Source organism: Protobothrops mucrosquamatus, unplaced genomic scaffold, assembly GCF_001527695.2.
Source record: "Protobothrops mucrosquamatus isolate PMUCROS unplaced genomic scaffold, P.Mucros_1.0 scaffold779, whole genome shotgun sequence".
NCBI classification, from domain to species: domain Eukaryota; kingdom Metazoa; phylum Chordata; class Lepidosauria; order Squamata; family Viperidae; genus Protobothrops; species Protobothrops mucrosquamatus.
In genome coordinates, this window is record NW_015387047.1 from 268912 (window position 1) to 285328 (window position 16417).

Genomic DNA, 16417 nt, shown 5'->3' on the forward strand with positions numbered 1-16417 from the left:
ATCTGCCTATCATCGATCTATCTATCTGACCCTTTTATTCATGGAGGGAAGTAAGTGGCATACTATACAGTATATATATACTGTAATGCAGAAATAATACAAAATACTAAACTATGTATATTAATTGGATTTCCATATACTGTATATCTCACATCTAGAGAAATAAAGAGCTCATATTTAGAATCTAGAAACAAGAAAATTATGGTCACAAAACCCATGTATCTTTACTATAGTTTTGTCTGTATGCTTCTAAACTGTACCATTAATATAGAAAAGAAGCAATAAAAATATTCAAAGCCACACTCTGACATTAACCTGTGCTTAAGTCTCAGCAGGTTCATAAATATTTTGAACATCCTTGAAAACATTTCTAATATAACCAACTCTCTCACCTGCAAAATGAAACGCTGCTTATATGCATGCTCTTGATCCATGATGGGAGAATGAGTGTCGACATACATATTGAATAAGCCAACCCTTTTTTTCAACTCCTCATACAACTCAGCCACCTAAAAATTGTAAAACTGTTTTAAAGTACATGAGAACCTAAAGAGTAAAGGTACATAAAGATAAAACACTTATACAAAATAAATTCTCACATATTTATGTCCTAGGCCTTTGCTGATAATCTACTTAATATTACCTAAGCAATAGACTGAAGTTATCAAAGGGCAGCCGTCCCATAGTCTAACACAGTGATGATGAACCTATGACATGTGTTTCAAAAGTAAGTTTGGGGTGATATGCCAGTGTTTACCAACTCTCAATAACTATTCTCGAAAGCAATTTTTGGAAACTGCAGAGGTCACGTGAGAATAGAGTATGCTCTTTGCGCAGCTTCCAGACCCTCCAGAAGTCACAAAAGAGGTCCATGTGCTCACATGGCCTCCACAGCCTCTGAAAATTGCATGAGAAGGCAGGCTTTCATGAAGTTTTCAGAGGCCATGGAAGAGCATTTTCCAAATCTGGTACAAGAGCAAAGGCCCCATACAACCCAGAAGAGCCTCAGATACATTGCAGGGGCCTGTCAACAGAAACAGAACGCTGCCTGACAGAACCTGGAGAGGACTGGGTCATGGGGACATTCATGCTTTAGGGATGTAGTAGTAGTAGTAGCAGTAGTGGTGTTTGGGCTGAAGTTGAGGTCTGGGCTTCCACTTCAGGCCCATCAAATGCTATTATTCAGGGTAGCCTAGACCCTGGGGGGGTGTTTAAATAGAGAATTGTTTCTCTTTTGTTTGGGGTATGTGTGACACGCCAGCAGACCCATTCGGCATTTTCCAAATTTTTGACACACTGAGCCCAAAAGCTTCATCATCACTGTTCTAGTGCCTCCCAGATGTGTTGTGTTAGAGATTTCCTGAATTTCTAGACATCATGATGGCTATGAACTCTGAGAATTCTTTCAATAAGATCCTCAATTCTCAGTGTGAATATGATTTGAAAGTTGGCGGCTGAATGCAACATGTGTTTTGTGTGACAGAAATAAAGCAAAGCACCTGTGGAAATTAACTGGCTGTTGAGCAAACAGTTCAACACTGAGCAGGAATAAGTGATGTCCCCCCTGGTTGATTCATGCACTATTTTTTGTATACTGGCTAGAAGTGTATTGGTTGAGGACATGAATATGTGTACTTTTGTGTGCATATCATGTGCACTGTTAACTAAGATCATGAATGCTTTGCAGATATATAGCTGAATGATTCAGAAAGGAACATAGGTTTGAAAATTCAATAATTACATTTGATCTGAAAAATGGAGTTGAAGATACATGGCAAAAAACTAGAGTCAGTAACTGAATTCGTGCATTTGGCAGAATGTTTACCAAAGATACAGGAAGGAGGAGACATTTTAATACATATAAAAGGTGGTAAAAAGGGAGTGGGTAGCATGTGGCCTGTTGCAAGAATTGTCAAAGGAAGCAAAAATATCTGTTTATAGCAACATGCTTCTGGCCACTTTGTGATACAGAAATGAGAACTTGACAGGAGTATGAAGAGAAATATAGAAGTAAGTTGAAAGGGCATATAAACTGTTAGACTACTTTACCATTACTAGAAGAGAAAGGGGAGATCAGGGGAACAAGAAACAGTGAGTGTTAGTAGATTAGAATATTAGTCTGTATTTTCTCTTTCAATGTGCTACCATTATACTAATACTAGATGCTAGAGTAACCTTAATGACAGAGGATGATTCAAAAGCAGTCCATTCTAATTGCTTACAGCAGGAACATGCAGTTTTATTAAGCAGTCATGTGATTTCAGTGAACAAATTGCAATTTTCCCTTTTCACTGCACTTTTTTAATACAATTTAACAGATAGTATATGACTGTTTGACTTATATAAATGTGTTTTTATTTCTCTTGGCCTTGAATAAGTCTACCTTTTCTCAGGAGAAAAGCTATTCTTGGAAGCTAAAGGCAATGGGAAAGTAACTTTCCTTGTAAAGGAACATAGGGTCAAATTTACCTCTTTGGGCACTAGCTTCAAATTTTTATATTCCAGAGAAGGTGAGACGTTTATCTATTATATTTTTATATTATTAAATATGTTATAGGCAGCAATGCTAATTATGCTAATCACCCTATTATTTTATACTAATGTTATTTTCCTATGTATTTTTCACCACATACCTGTTTGCATGTGCATAAATAAGTGATTTGTTAAAGGTGATAGGGACTGCAGATTGTAAAAATGTATTCCTTTTTTAATCTAATCAGACAGCTAAAACACAGAATGCTACTAAGACTTACAAGGCACACAGGACAGCACTCCATGTTTCTCTCTGAACTAATGAAATTATAATGCAGATAGAAGAAAAAAGAATGCAGTCAAATTAGATGGATGAGAGGCAAAACTGATAATACTGCTTTCCATGGAACTCTAAGAGACAAATGGCCAAACTGCAAGTGACTGGATTTCTTTTAAAGCCTAAATCAGCCCATAGGGGAGCAAAGAAAAACAGCTAGAAGTTTTTAATTTCCCATCATTCTCCCTAAAACTGCTCTGTAGGAATGAAAATATCATGTGACCTGATCTCTCTTGTATCATTCATAGCTCTCTTAGATCATTCATAGTTTGTTCTCCAAAGTTAATGTGAAAATTCCTACCTCAAATAAAAACTTTAAAAGTACTTTTAATACTTTTCAGTGACACAGACAACATCTTGGGGATTTCAGATCCGATTAATCTGGATTGCCTTTATCTTTCTAAGTCAGATGTGGAGAGACAGGTCTTATATTTCTATCTTAAAGGCACAAGGTAGAGTCTGCATTCCAGTCTTGCCTAGGCACAAAATCTGGCTGGATGACTTTGGGCCAGTCACTGTCTCTCAGCACATATTACCTCTCAGGTCTTGTTGTGTGGGAAAAATATGGGGAAGAAGGAGTATTAGGTATGTTGAATTATTTATAAAAAAATAATAAAGATGGGATATAAATAAAGTGAAGTGGCATCGTAGGCAAATAAACCTTAACTAAATTATAACCTATTTGGAGGAGGGCAATGGGGGAGGGGTAAGTAGTATTTCTAACCACAGAAAGTAAAATTTTATTACCCTGAAATAAATCACAAAAATAAAAAGCCTATCTAAAATTTGGCACATCTACTACCAAATATTAGCAGTGTAAACTGGAAGCTGCAAAAATACAACTAGGTGGCTGCAAAAAATGTAATGAGATGGCCAAGCAATTATTTTTATGATGGGATGGGGAAGGAAGAACAGTGAAACAGGCAAAGAGATTATCAAATTCACCTCTCTAATTCTCTTGATGTGAATATAGTTGGAACGGCCCCAGTCCACTTCATTCTGGAGGGGGGGAAAAGATTTGAAAGTTAACTAAAATTGTAAACAGAAGTTGAAAAAGAAACTTGCATAACCTCAACTGTTTTGTTTCTGTACCATGACCTATTTTAAATTTACCAAGATTTTGTTCCTGTAGTCATTAGCAACCTGCCAGAACTATTCACGCAGTTGAGCAAAAAGTAAACAATGAAGAATTTTTATTCTAGATATAGGTTCTTCCCTATCCATAGATTGTGTGTCATGTGAGAACACAAACTTCCAAGCTTGTATCATACAACCACCCAAATTTTTAGTTGCAGGATATTTTATGTGTGTAACCAGGATTCCAGAAGCAGGCTAAGTTGTGGTAACAGACTCCCTTTAGCTCCCAGTTAAATTCTTCTCTATCTTACAAGCATATCTGCAGGTGGGCCAAATCCAAAAGGGAGAAATCAAGAGAATCCCAGCTCTCTACAATAATTATTGCTAAGTACAAAAAATCTTAAGAGAAATCTAGCAACTCAAATTCATGTTCATGAACATGCAGAGTGAAATCAGTGCATCAGTACCCACAAAATAGCTTGGCAGCTTAGAAAAGTTAGAAAAGCTTACCAACCATCTCCTGCCACACGGATTAAGACAGGATAGAAATATTCTAATATTCTAACATTCTAATATTCTAACAAACATTGTAAGGGCTCACATATGATTAGCTGCTTTCCTTAAAACAAATAGCCAAGGTAATCTCAATGCCAAAGCTATACCAATCTGTTCAAATACCAAAACTCTGGATGAGAAACAATCTTGTTAGTCAATGTATACCAGATACAAGGAAACTTTCTACACACAGCTATTAGGATAAATGGTCTATTTGAGTATCAAAACCAGAATATGTAAACTCATTTATGAGACACAGATTTGTGCATGCTAATCTCGTCTCCTACAATTGGATATGAGTTTCCCTCAATTTCTCCTCCTTTCTAAATTTAGGATACTAATCCAGCATCTTGAAAGATCAAATCAGCACTATCAAAAGATGCAGAAGGGGAACATCTATCCCATTACAGTGTATAGAGCATTTGATCAATTCAACATCCAAGTTAACAAACAGATTACCAGTGGAACTAACCTTTGGATGCCTAAGCTTTCCTTTTTGCCTGTTTACTTGCCATTCCTAACAATGACAAAAGAAGTTATAATGTAATTTGTAACTGACCTTGATGCAGCATATTCCATGCATATTGATCCAAAATCCTAGAGTCAAATAGCTTCAATTTTTATTACATGGAAAACATTTTCTATCACCCTTTAATTTAAAATGTTAAGGTCAATTTGCAGTAGCTCATTCAATAGTAATAATCACTAAAGAAAACATAAAATAAATAAATGTAGGCAGTAACACAAAGAAATCCCCAATTATGCCAGTAACATAATATATAAAAGCAGGAACAAGGGAGATTAGTTACCTTAAACGCATTAACAATTGCAATACAATCACTACTGCTGTTCCCAGAAAACTGCAGCTTGTTCCTGTAGAGCAAGAAGAGGTCTAATATATATATATAATCTTTGATATGGTTTTCTCTATACTGTTTCTTTCTCTTTTGGCCAACCCTTTCATTCCACAAATTCAAAAAGAATATGTATGTAGCAAAACGTATTTTATTTCTGAAATTATTTGTGGTTATATCAAAAAAGAAAAAAGTCAAGTCAATTAACAGACACACTTCAGAAACAGTAGAAACAAATAGTCTGTAAAATATTTGGATCTAATGTGGAAGGCTTAAGAACATACAGGAACAAGAACACAGCACATATCTGAGATCATGGAAACTGATGTGAATGCTTTAAAGAGTAGGAGAAGTCCTATGTTCCATACATTTCTAAGTACTTCTACTAAACTGAATTGGAAGCACTGCACAGCCCTAGGTGCATTATATCAGGGTTTATACTGTGAAGCTCCCATGGCCTAATATGATTCTACTTATAACCAAGCTTAAATACATGTGTCTGTAACAACTGCATAATGCTCCTTGGATTATCCCTCTTAATTATTTGTATCCCTTTATTATTTTTACAAATAATTCAAGGCAGCGAACATATCCAATATACCTTCTTCCTCCTATTTTCCCCAAAACAACAACTCTGTGAGGGAAGCTGGGCTGAGAGAGAGTGACTGGCCCAAGATCGCCCAGTTGGCTTTCATAGCTAAGGCAGGACTAGAACTCACAATCTCTGGCTTTCTAACCTGGTGCCTTAAGCACTAGACCAAACTGGCTCTCTTCTGAAGAAAAAGTGGTGTATAAACTTGCCTTCCACTTCTCGGTTGCTTCCCTTTAGGGAATTTTAAGATGTTTAGAACCTTGGAGCAAATTTCAGGAAAAATAGTAGTATACATACAAAATGAACGATCAAATTTCAATAAATCAGGTGGTAGCTTTAGGGAAAATACCTATACCCATCCAGATGTTGCTTGAAAGGTATCACAAAGAAACTGTTCAAAGAGAGGGCTGCAGCTGTAACAAAGAGGAAAAAAATAATATTTATTGCTAAAAATTGTATTTGCCTTTTAATCACAAAAAGGCAGCAGACCACGTTTTATTTCTATGTCCAGAACTTATATAATCTAATTATCAGATGCAGGAGACTAATGGGGGATATGTGTGTATGTATGTGTGTGTATATATAGGTGTGTGTGTGTGTGTGTGTGTGTGTGTGTGTGTGTGTGTGTGTGAATGTGATGTGTGTGTGTGTGTGTATGTATGTATGTATGTATGTATGTGTGTGTGTGTGTATATATATATTCCTCATTATATCAATACCTCCCTTCCAGCATCACTGATTTTAACAAATTTCTTTCATCAGTTTCAGTACATTATTTTTATGGTAGGTGGCTCTTTGGCCATAGGGATACATTTCTAAGTTTAAAGATCTGCCTCATTCTTATTTTTCTATTGTGAACAGTTTGTAAGCTATTACTAACCTAAGCTGAAAAATGTCTGTATTTGTTGACTTACCTATTATAAGTGTTTCTTCCAGGCATCCAAAGACGTGTCCAAGAACTATTAGTTTGCCTAGGTGCTGATTCACAGGTAACTGTGCCAGCACCTTTCCCAGAAAGGTCAACTCACCATCGTAAGGATTTCTTTCTTCAAAATAATCATCAATAGCAAGTGCCCCTAACTATTCCAAAACAAAAGCAATAATAATATTAATAGGAGACACAATCATGACTTTTTAAGACTAACCTTTAGTATAAGCTAAAAGTTATATTCAAAGGTTGGTAGCAAATAATGTCAGGCTAGCACAATTTGCAGTCCACAATGCTGAATGCATTACTCATATGTATGACTTTTTTGTGAAGCATATGGTATCATTCCCTGATTTCATTTTTAATTATTCAGAGTCACTTTCCAAAACTTAATTCTGGGAATTAGTTATCTATGTTCAGCAGACAGCACCATACTGGTGCAGCTGATTTACAGTGATACAACATATACAAACTATAAATATTACGGATTATTTAATTTTTCATTCTCCTATTAAGCAAACAGATGGGCTTGGTTTCGCAAAAAAGCCATCCTTAAAAGTATTACGTACAATTATTTTAACTTAATAAAACACCCACCTCTTTAAGGTGCAGAATTGTGCGTTCAATGTCACTGCTAACAGGAGGAGAGAGCGCTGTGGCTAACAGAGCTCTTGGTTCTCCCATGTCAAGCATCTTCACTTTTAGTACAGTAGTTTCCAATGGGCAACGCTAAAAGAATAAATAAAAGTCCTGTGTTTGATACTCCCCAATTCTGCAAGAATATTCCTGAGGATTTTTTTAACAGTAGTAGCTGGTAAAGCTATTTGCTTTTATGCTATGTGCAACCTATAGATAACAGAATAACAAAGTTGACAGGGACCTTGGAGGTCTTCCAGTCCAACCCCCTGCCATGTAGATACATTGTCATATTTTTTATTCAATAAGCAGAAATACTATCTTTTTCTAAAAATGAATGTGAAAACTGTGAGAAGCGTGTGGGGGAATTCAGCTGGTGTGAAAAAGGTAACACACCCAGATGTTTGGGGCAGTCTAAGGAAATGTTTCAAGGAAATACTGCCTTAGTTGATTTGCTGTAAAAGGCTGCCTGGAAATTTAAAATTTACAGTTTGCAAAATTTACAGTTTACCCATAAGTAGTATTAATGAGCTGAGCAGCAAGTTGGAAGCCGTGTAACTGGCAATACAAGAGGTGAGACTGATACAGCATTCTCTGTTATTTTGCTCACTTCCTTGCTACTAAATGCAGAAAGTTTGGGGCAAACGTTCAGTCCTCAAACTGCACATTCTAACAGTATGTGGCTTCTATTTTGCTGCCCAGATCCAAATGGACAACCACAACTATCCAAGGCCACACAAGAAAATGATCAAGAGAAAAATGCCACCTGTAAAAAGAATGGATTTTGTGAAGCAAAAGCTCATACAGCCAAATGCAATCCCAAAACATTTGAAGCAGCACTTGAATACCAACAGCATTGACAAAATCATCACCAGTCAATTGCAAAAGGCAGCTTTTCTTGGAACAGCTTACGTTCTGTTCTTGAAATTACAACACACACACAAACCCCACATTCACACGGTCACACTTCAGGCACTTGGCAACTGGCTCACATTTATTTATTTGTTTAGTTTGCCGCCTATCTCGCCATGGGACTACTCTAGGTGGTTTGCTCTAAGCGGATTTATGACTGGTTGTAGAGTCTCCTGGTCAAGAGACCACAATTTGCAATACTTTTAGCAGGATTCTGAAAAAAAAATTCTCACTCAGAATAGTGAGAATCACATGTTTAATGATCATGTGATTCGTTGAAAGACCATGATAATTTGCTTTATGACCATTGTAAAAATTGTTGTAAAATTGAGTCAGATCAGGTAGTGCCACACTTAATGAGGGTAATTACAGAAATTCTGGGTTCAATTGTGGTTAAGGGAGGACCGCCTGTATAGTATGCCAGTAGATTAGAGCATCCTGGGTTCTTGGGAAGACCCTTGATATATTTGTAAGCCAACACCAGTTAAAGAACTGGTAGCTGTGGTTTTAGAATAATATAGAATAGAATAGAATAGAATAGAATGGAATAGAATAGAATAGAATAGAATAGAATAGAATAGAATAAGAATAAGAATAAGAATAAGAATAAGAATAAGAATAAGAATAAGAATAAGAATAAGAATAAGAATAAGAATAAGAATAGGAGCAGAGCTGGAAGGGACCTTGGAGGTCTTCTAGTCCAGCCCCCTGCTACACCATCTGAGACAAGTGACTGTCCAGTCTCTTCTTAAAAACCTCCAGTGATGGAATGCCCATGATTTCTGGAGGCAACCTGTTCCACTAGTTAGTTGTCCTCACTGTCAGGAAGTTTCTCCTTAATTCCAGGTTGCTTCTCTCTTTGATCAGTTTCCAACCATTGTTTCTTGTCCTGCCCTCTGGTGCTTTGGAAAATAATTTGCCCTCATATTCTTTGTAGCAGCCCCTCAAATACTGGAATACTGCTATCATGTCTCCCCTATTTCTTCTTTTCTTTAGACTAGCCAAACCCAAGTCCTACAGCTGTTCTTCGTATGTTTTAGTCTTTTATATTGTTGTGTACATAATAATAAATTAAGTTTGTATGCTGTCCAATGATTGTGGATAGCGGAATTGCGTGAGATAACTTTGAAGCATTATCTTAAAAAATTTGGAAAGCTAATTGGACACTACATATCTTTTTTCAGTCAATTTGTTACAATGAGTGAATTGCAAAAAAAGAATCAAGTAACAGCCAGAAAAATATTTCTCTTCCAGAATTGTCTATTGAATGTACCAGATTTAGGTAACAATCGTTTGCTGATGGCTTCATTATAACTAGTTATCGATTGTTCCGAAGAATGTCAGAATCTAAAACTGTCCTTCTATCATCCTTTGATGTGTTTATCAGTGAGTTCTCATCACTTCCTGTCATTGTTCTTAAACATAATGGCTATTTTTGGGTGGTCAGCAGAAATATAACTGGTCTTCCCAATATAAAATCAGGCAAATGGTGTATGTTGTTCTTACCATCATCTCAGGCATAGTGCTTTCCGGTATACAGTTTGCCCAGAAGTCTTTGTATACTAGTCTGTAGCAGTATCCTTTAGACACACGGCCAGCTCGACCTTTACATTAAAGAAAAAACTTCAGCACTCACAATTCAAAAGCTGCAATACCACTTAGACTTATTAATGGCAGCAGGGACCAGTATTAGAACACCCTGGTTGCCCGTTCACAATCAAAGTCTGAGCACAACAATGGCTTCTGGAATCATCAAAAGATTATTTTAGTCTAGACCAACAATGGGGAACCTTTTGGATTCAAGGTTCTCAAAAATTGGGAAAATGCCTAACTTGACTCTGCCTACATGTCATTATTAGCAAAACATTCCACAATGCAAAGACTGTGAGATAATGATTTAAGATATATTTTTACAAGGAACACCATAGTTTTTAATTTAATACAGGATAATTTTAATTAACACATTTTATGAATACCATTGCTCTTAATCATAAACAACTCTACTGCAAATGTAGAATTATAGAATCATTGGGTTGGAAAGGACCTTGAAGCTGTTTTTCTAGTCCAGTTCCTGGCCAGTGAATGAATCCTCACACCATCCTAGACAAATGGCTGTCCAACCACTTCCAGGAATGGAGCACCCATGATTTCAGGAGGCAGGCTGTTCCATTATTTAATAGCTTTCACAAACAGTTGTCTGAAGTCAAATACTACAATAGTGCCAACCTTGGATAAAGATTTAATGATAGGGAAGGAACTTTCCCCCTCAGTCCACCACATGCACACATATGAAGTTAAACAGCTTTGTCACTGAAAGTGGCTTGGCCATCTAATCATCTCTGTTTTTATTTCTGAAATACATATGTGGTTACTTAAACCAGTGATCCCCAACCTTTTTCGCACTAGGGACTGGTTTCTGGAAAAGACCATTTTCCCACAGACCAGGCAGGGGGGAGGAGATGGTCTTGTGTGCTACCTAGATCCTGCGCATTTGCAGATGCAGCTTCACTTGCTTCCACAGCCTGGTTCTGCGGAGTAGTAGTAATAGTAGTAAGTAGTAAGAGCAAGCACGTATGTCTTAGTGCAAACATTAATTACAGATGAAGTAAATAATTTTACTTCACATTATATATATGACAGACTCCATACATAAAATGTTTTTAGGATTAGGGTCTCCAAAAGACCTGGAATTTTATATAATGAAATCCCCTTACCCCTCCTCTGATCACAGCTGTTCTTAGATGCCCAACAAAGTCTCAAACTCTGATAGTTGGTATCTTCATCACAAACCAGATGTTTAGTCAAACAAAAATCAATGACTGTAGAATAAAAGCAAAAGATAAAAATAGACAGGAAATATATTAGAACATTCTGAAGTACTTTAAAGAGAAAGTAATTCAATTCCTCGTTGGAAAAAAACCCTTTTATATACAATCTGAAGTAACATAGTTCATGGTTCTCCCAACTCAATTAAATGAGGGGGCAGAATCCTGAAATAATAGCATGGAATTATGAAGTAGCTATGGGGAAAGGACAAGTTCTACCATGCCCGAAGATGGCGGATCGACTCCGACCGCCTCCGTGAGATAGCGGAGCCGGCAGCGGGAAATGGGGCCTCGCAATGGGGGTGGAACCGGCCGAGATGTGGACCTGGTGAGCTAGACCTTTCCGGATTCCCCCTGTGAGCGGATGGCGAGTGGATGGGGATTTGACGGCCTGGTGGACCCTGGTGGACCCCGCGGCGAGATGTGGACGGGCGGGCGTTTTTTGGCAGCCTGGTGGCCTAGCAGCGGCCCGGCGACTTGTCCGGCAACCCAGCGACCTTCCCGGCCTTCTAGCAGCCCAGCGGCCCAGCGACCCGGCCCGGTGGCTTGCCTTGTGGCGGCATGGCAGCCCAGCAGCTCTGGGGCGACTCGCCGACCCATCAACCCGGCAGCTAGCAGCCCTGAGGCAGTCTGCTGGCGGCCCAAGGGCCTAGCGGCCCAAGCGTCCCGACGGCGGTCCGGTCCGGCGGCTTGGCAACCCGGCGGCCCGATAGCCCGGTGGTTTGGTAACTTGGGGATGTGGCGGCTGGGGGTGGGCGAGCGGCCTGGAGACTTTTACTGCCATGGGATGTGGCCTGGAGACTTTTACTGCCATGGGCGAGCGGCCTGGAGACTTTTACTGCCATGGGATGTGGCCTGGAGACTTTTACTGCCATGGGATGTGGCCGGCGGCCCGGCAGCCTGGTGTTTGCCTTGGAGAACTTGGCTTGCTTTCGGCTACAGACTTGCCTGTTGGGGGTTTGAAGAACTGGCTGCTTTGGGCCCGAATTTAGTCCTACCCCTACCACCTACCAAGGATTAACTTCACGAGGACTGTTTTTCTCCCCCGGTCCCGCTGCCGGACTTATCAAATTTGAGGGGATGTACTCAAGGTTAGATCTGCTGGCCTTGCGCGATTTCCCTCTCGCGCAGGCCTGGCCCAAATCACTATTGAGGGCCTACCTTAATGAAGGGGTGTGGTGCCCTGAGAGGTGGTGTGCTGCAGTAAATGGGAAAAAACCCAAATTGACTAGATTTTTAGAGGGGTGTTTTGAAAATTTTTTAGGGGGTATGGGGGGGGAGGGGGGAGGTTCCCCTTAGGTCAGGACCAGCCATGTCTGGGGGCTGCGGTGTAGAAAGGGTGGGGGGGNAAGAAGAAGAAGAAGAAGAAGAAGAAGAAGAAGAAGAAGAAGAAGAAGAAGAAGAAGAAGAAGAAGAAGAAGAAGAAGAAGAAGAAGAAGAAGAAGAAGAAGAAGAAGAAGAAGAAGAAGAAGAAGAAGAAGAAGAAGAAGAAGAAGAAGAAGAAGAAGAAGAAGAAGAAGAGCAGTGTTCCAATACCTCAGGGGTTGCCAAAAAGAAGAGGATGTCAAGCTATTCTCCAGAGCACCTGAGAGCAGAACAAGAAGCAATGACAGTTAGAACAATTAACCAGTGGAACAACTTGCCTCCAGAAGTTGTGGATGTTCAAACACTGGAAGTTTTTAAGAAGAGATTGGACAACTATTTGTCTGAAATGGTATAGGGTTTCCTGCCTGAGCAGGGGGGTGGACTAGAAGATCTCCAAGGTCTCTTCCAACTCTGTTATTCTATTCTATTCTATTCTATTCTATTCTATTCTATTCTATTCTATTCTATTCTATTCTACATGGAGCTTGTATCTACATCTAGATCTACATCTTTGAATAATGGGCCCTATCAAACAAAACAAACTTCAATGTACAGAAAAGCAGGGTCTTACACTTAGGGAGGAAAAACCAAATGTACGGGTACAGATTAAGTGAAACATGGCTCAACAGCATTAACTTCAAGAGGGATCTTTTACTTCTAGCAGACAATCATTTAAATTTGAGCCAGCCATTTGCTACAGCCACCACAAAAACCCCAATGCAAGTTTCTCCTAGTCTATACCTATACAATTGTGGGTTTTTTTGCCTATCTATCTATCTATCTATCTATCTATCTATCTATCTATCTATCTATCTATCTATCTATCTATCTATCTATCTATCTATCTATCTATCTATCTATCTAAGCTTCACTGCCTCTTTGTCCTCTGGAATTCAGCCCCTCCCTTCTGGGAATCCAGACTACATTCACCACAGTTCACAAAATGTGTTAGTGGTATGAATAGTGTTGCAAAATTAGCACTGATAAAAATGGACAAAGTTCCTCAAATATTATACATCCCTAATAGTGCAGTGTTCTCCCCACATCTGATAATGGAGTAAATTATTGCTGGATCTATATTAATTTCTCCCGAGAAAATAAGTCAGCCAAGTAGTCCAATACAGGTGTAATAACAATACATTTCTCTAGCTTAAAATAGAGGGTATAATAATAAATTCATGGAAGGATTGCCCCAACTTTTTTTTTTTAATGTGGAGATCAGGATCTTTTCAGAGTTAAATAAGCAACTCATCCAAATAAACAACCCCCCAAAAAGGCATCAAAATATCAAGAAAACATTCACAAATCACATGAAGACTGAGGGGATTAATCTGAATGGCATTACCATGTATTTAAACTTCCTATAATAAATATCAAACTTCCCATCATAAATATCAAAGGCAGTCAAATATTCATGGCCCTTTTTCATGCAAAATAAAATTGTCAACTCCTCCGAGATTCAATTTGGTAAAAATGCCTACTTTTTTCAGGCATCTTGAAGGGGAAGACACGAAGGCAGAGGAAAACGATCCGTAATGATTACGGATTTCAAAAGCCAGGGAGCTATCCTTAAAAAAAAGGAAACTAGCCATCCCCAATTCCTGCCACTGTTCTTCATATGTTTTAGTCTCCAGCCCCCTAATCATCTTTGTTGCGTTTCTCTGCACTTTTTTTTTAGAGTCTCAGCATCTTTTTTTACATCGTGGCGACCAAAATTGTATGCAATAGTCCAAGTGTGGTCTTACCAATGCATTGGATCTTGCAAAATTAAATTTTATTTAATTTGCAGTTATTTTTTAGTGTTCCAATGTCATATCGAGTCATCATGCTAGTCACTGACGATGTTACTTAGTTTGGGTAATAAAACATCTGCAAGAAAACAACCAAGCTAAAAGAAGACCAAAGACCCATCAATGTGAGATTCACAATCTGGTCTCCTCTTTTTTAAAAGCAGATTTTTTTTCAACCCCCCCCCCCCCGTAACTTCTCTTCTTTCAAAGTGGCTTCAATTCTTAAGAAAAATCAAGGTGGCATTCCCTTGACAGCAAAACATATTTAAATTTAGCAGTCTTTCCTCTGATTTAATTTGACATAATACAGTTAATCTTTGATGGTTTTGATTACTGCTGGAAGCTTAATGATTAAATTTCCTTGGCTGCTTCTATCAACAAGGTAGCGTAGCATTTTGTGTATTCATACCTTATTTATAAGGTGCAGTCTTTGTTATGCATAATTAATCTGATGAAGACCTAAAAGGGTAATAACAGCATTTGTAGTTTGACTGCAGAGCGGTTCCTACTAATAACCACTTCACAGACCAGACATCAACTTAGACTTTTGAATATTCAGGGAAACTATTACACTGGCTTCTGACAGTGAATTGTTAAGAATAATTTGGAATATCAGCTCATAAGTAGTGGAAATCCAGCCATTATTGGTGACAATGATTTTAAGAGGAAGAGAAATAGAAGGTGCCTCTTTTATGAAAATTGGTGCTCTGAACCATTTAGACAGCAAATCAGTTTAGGCAGGTTAGTAAACCAGCTAGGCAGTTTTGATTGCGTGGAGCCAAGAACACTGTATAAAAATACAACAGGGAGTAAGAGCAATCATATGTTCCTTATTTATAAAATGATTTCCCTGACTGAATGACTTTCAAGACACTCAGTTGGGGGTCAACATGTATACACCCAAAGATATACAAAAACATACACTAATCAAAATCCCTCTGACCAGGGGTCAGATTCATAACATTTCACCAAGCTAGGCTACCGGCTAGCTGGCTACTAACTGGGATTTAAAAAAAATAGAGAACTAGTAAACTGTTCAAAGAAGATCCGACTATCTGTCTGTCTGTCTGTCTGTCTGTCTGTCTGTCTGTCTGTCTGTCTGTCTGTCTGTCTGTCTGTCTGTCTATCTATCTATCTATCTATCTATCTATCTTCATACATACATACATACATACATACATACATACATACATACATACATACATACATCATCTTTGTTGCTCTTCTCTGCACTCTTTCTAGAGTCTCAACATCTTTTTTATATCATGAAAACTAAAATTGTATGCAATATTCAAAGAGTGGTCTTACCAATGTGTTGGATCTTGCAAATTAAATTTTATTTACTTTGCAGTTATTTTTAGTGTTCCAATGTCATACCAACTCATATCTATATCTATCTATCTATCTATCTATCTATCTATCTATCTATCTATCTATCTATCTATCTATCTATCTATCTATCTATCTATCTATCTATCTATCTATCTATCTATCTATCTATCTATCCACCGGCTGATGCTATGTAATGCCAGGTCCGTGGTTAATAAGGCCCCCCTCATACAAGACCTTATTTTAGAGGGGGGTGCGGACCTGGCAGGTATTACTGAGACCTGGCTGGGCGTAGAAGGAGGAGTGCCTCTGGTGGACATCTGCCCGCCGGGTTTTCAGGCATTTCATCGGCCGAGGACCCGGGGTAGGGGTGGGGGGGTAGCGGTCATTATAAGGGAGAGCCTTTGTCCTAGGGAGACCACTGTGCCTCAGATAGATGGCGTGGAGTCCCTCCTGGTGAAATGGGGGCAAGGGGTGCAAGTGGGCTTGTTGATTATATACCTGGCTCCCTACTATGTATCAACAGCCCTGCCTGAGCTGGCTGATGTGATAGCCGGGGTGGCGGTTGGGACCCCCAGACTTATGGTCTTGGGGGATTTCAACCTGCCATCAGTGGGTGAGACGTCGGCGGCAGCTCAGGAGTTCTTGGCTTCCATGACGGCCTTGGACTTGACCCAATTAATACATGCCCCCACTCACACGGGTGGACACACGTTGGATCTGATTTTTGTCTCAGGCCAGTGGC

General features: G+C 38.9%; 1 protein-coding gene across 1 annotated transcript in view; it reads right to left on the reverse strand.

The window, feature by feature from the left end:
• TDRD9 (tudor domain containing 9) overlaps positions 1–16417 on the reverse strand; it is a 90744-nt gene that overhangs the window by 24573 nt on the left and 49754 nt on the right. The window contains exons 14-22 of the mRNA XM_029284634.1: positions 11078–11182; positions 9870–9967; positions 7409–7544; positions 6802–6963; positions 6237–6300; positions 5251–5314; positions 4914–4958; positions 3755–3808; positions 393–509 (exon numbers count right to left, since the gene is read on the reverse strand). Coding sequence (XP_029140467.1) covers positions 393–509; positions 3755–3808; positions 4914–4958; positions 5251–5314; positions 6237–6300; positions 6802–6963; positions 7409–7544; positions 9870–9967; positions 11078–11182 — 845 coding nt within the window. The remainder of the gene's footprint in view (positions 1–392; positions 510–3754; positions 3809–4913; positions 4959–5250; positions 5315–6236; positions 6301–6801; positions 6964–7408; positions 7545–9869; positions 9968–11077; positions 11183–16417) is intronic.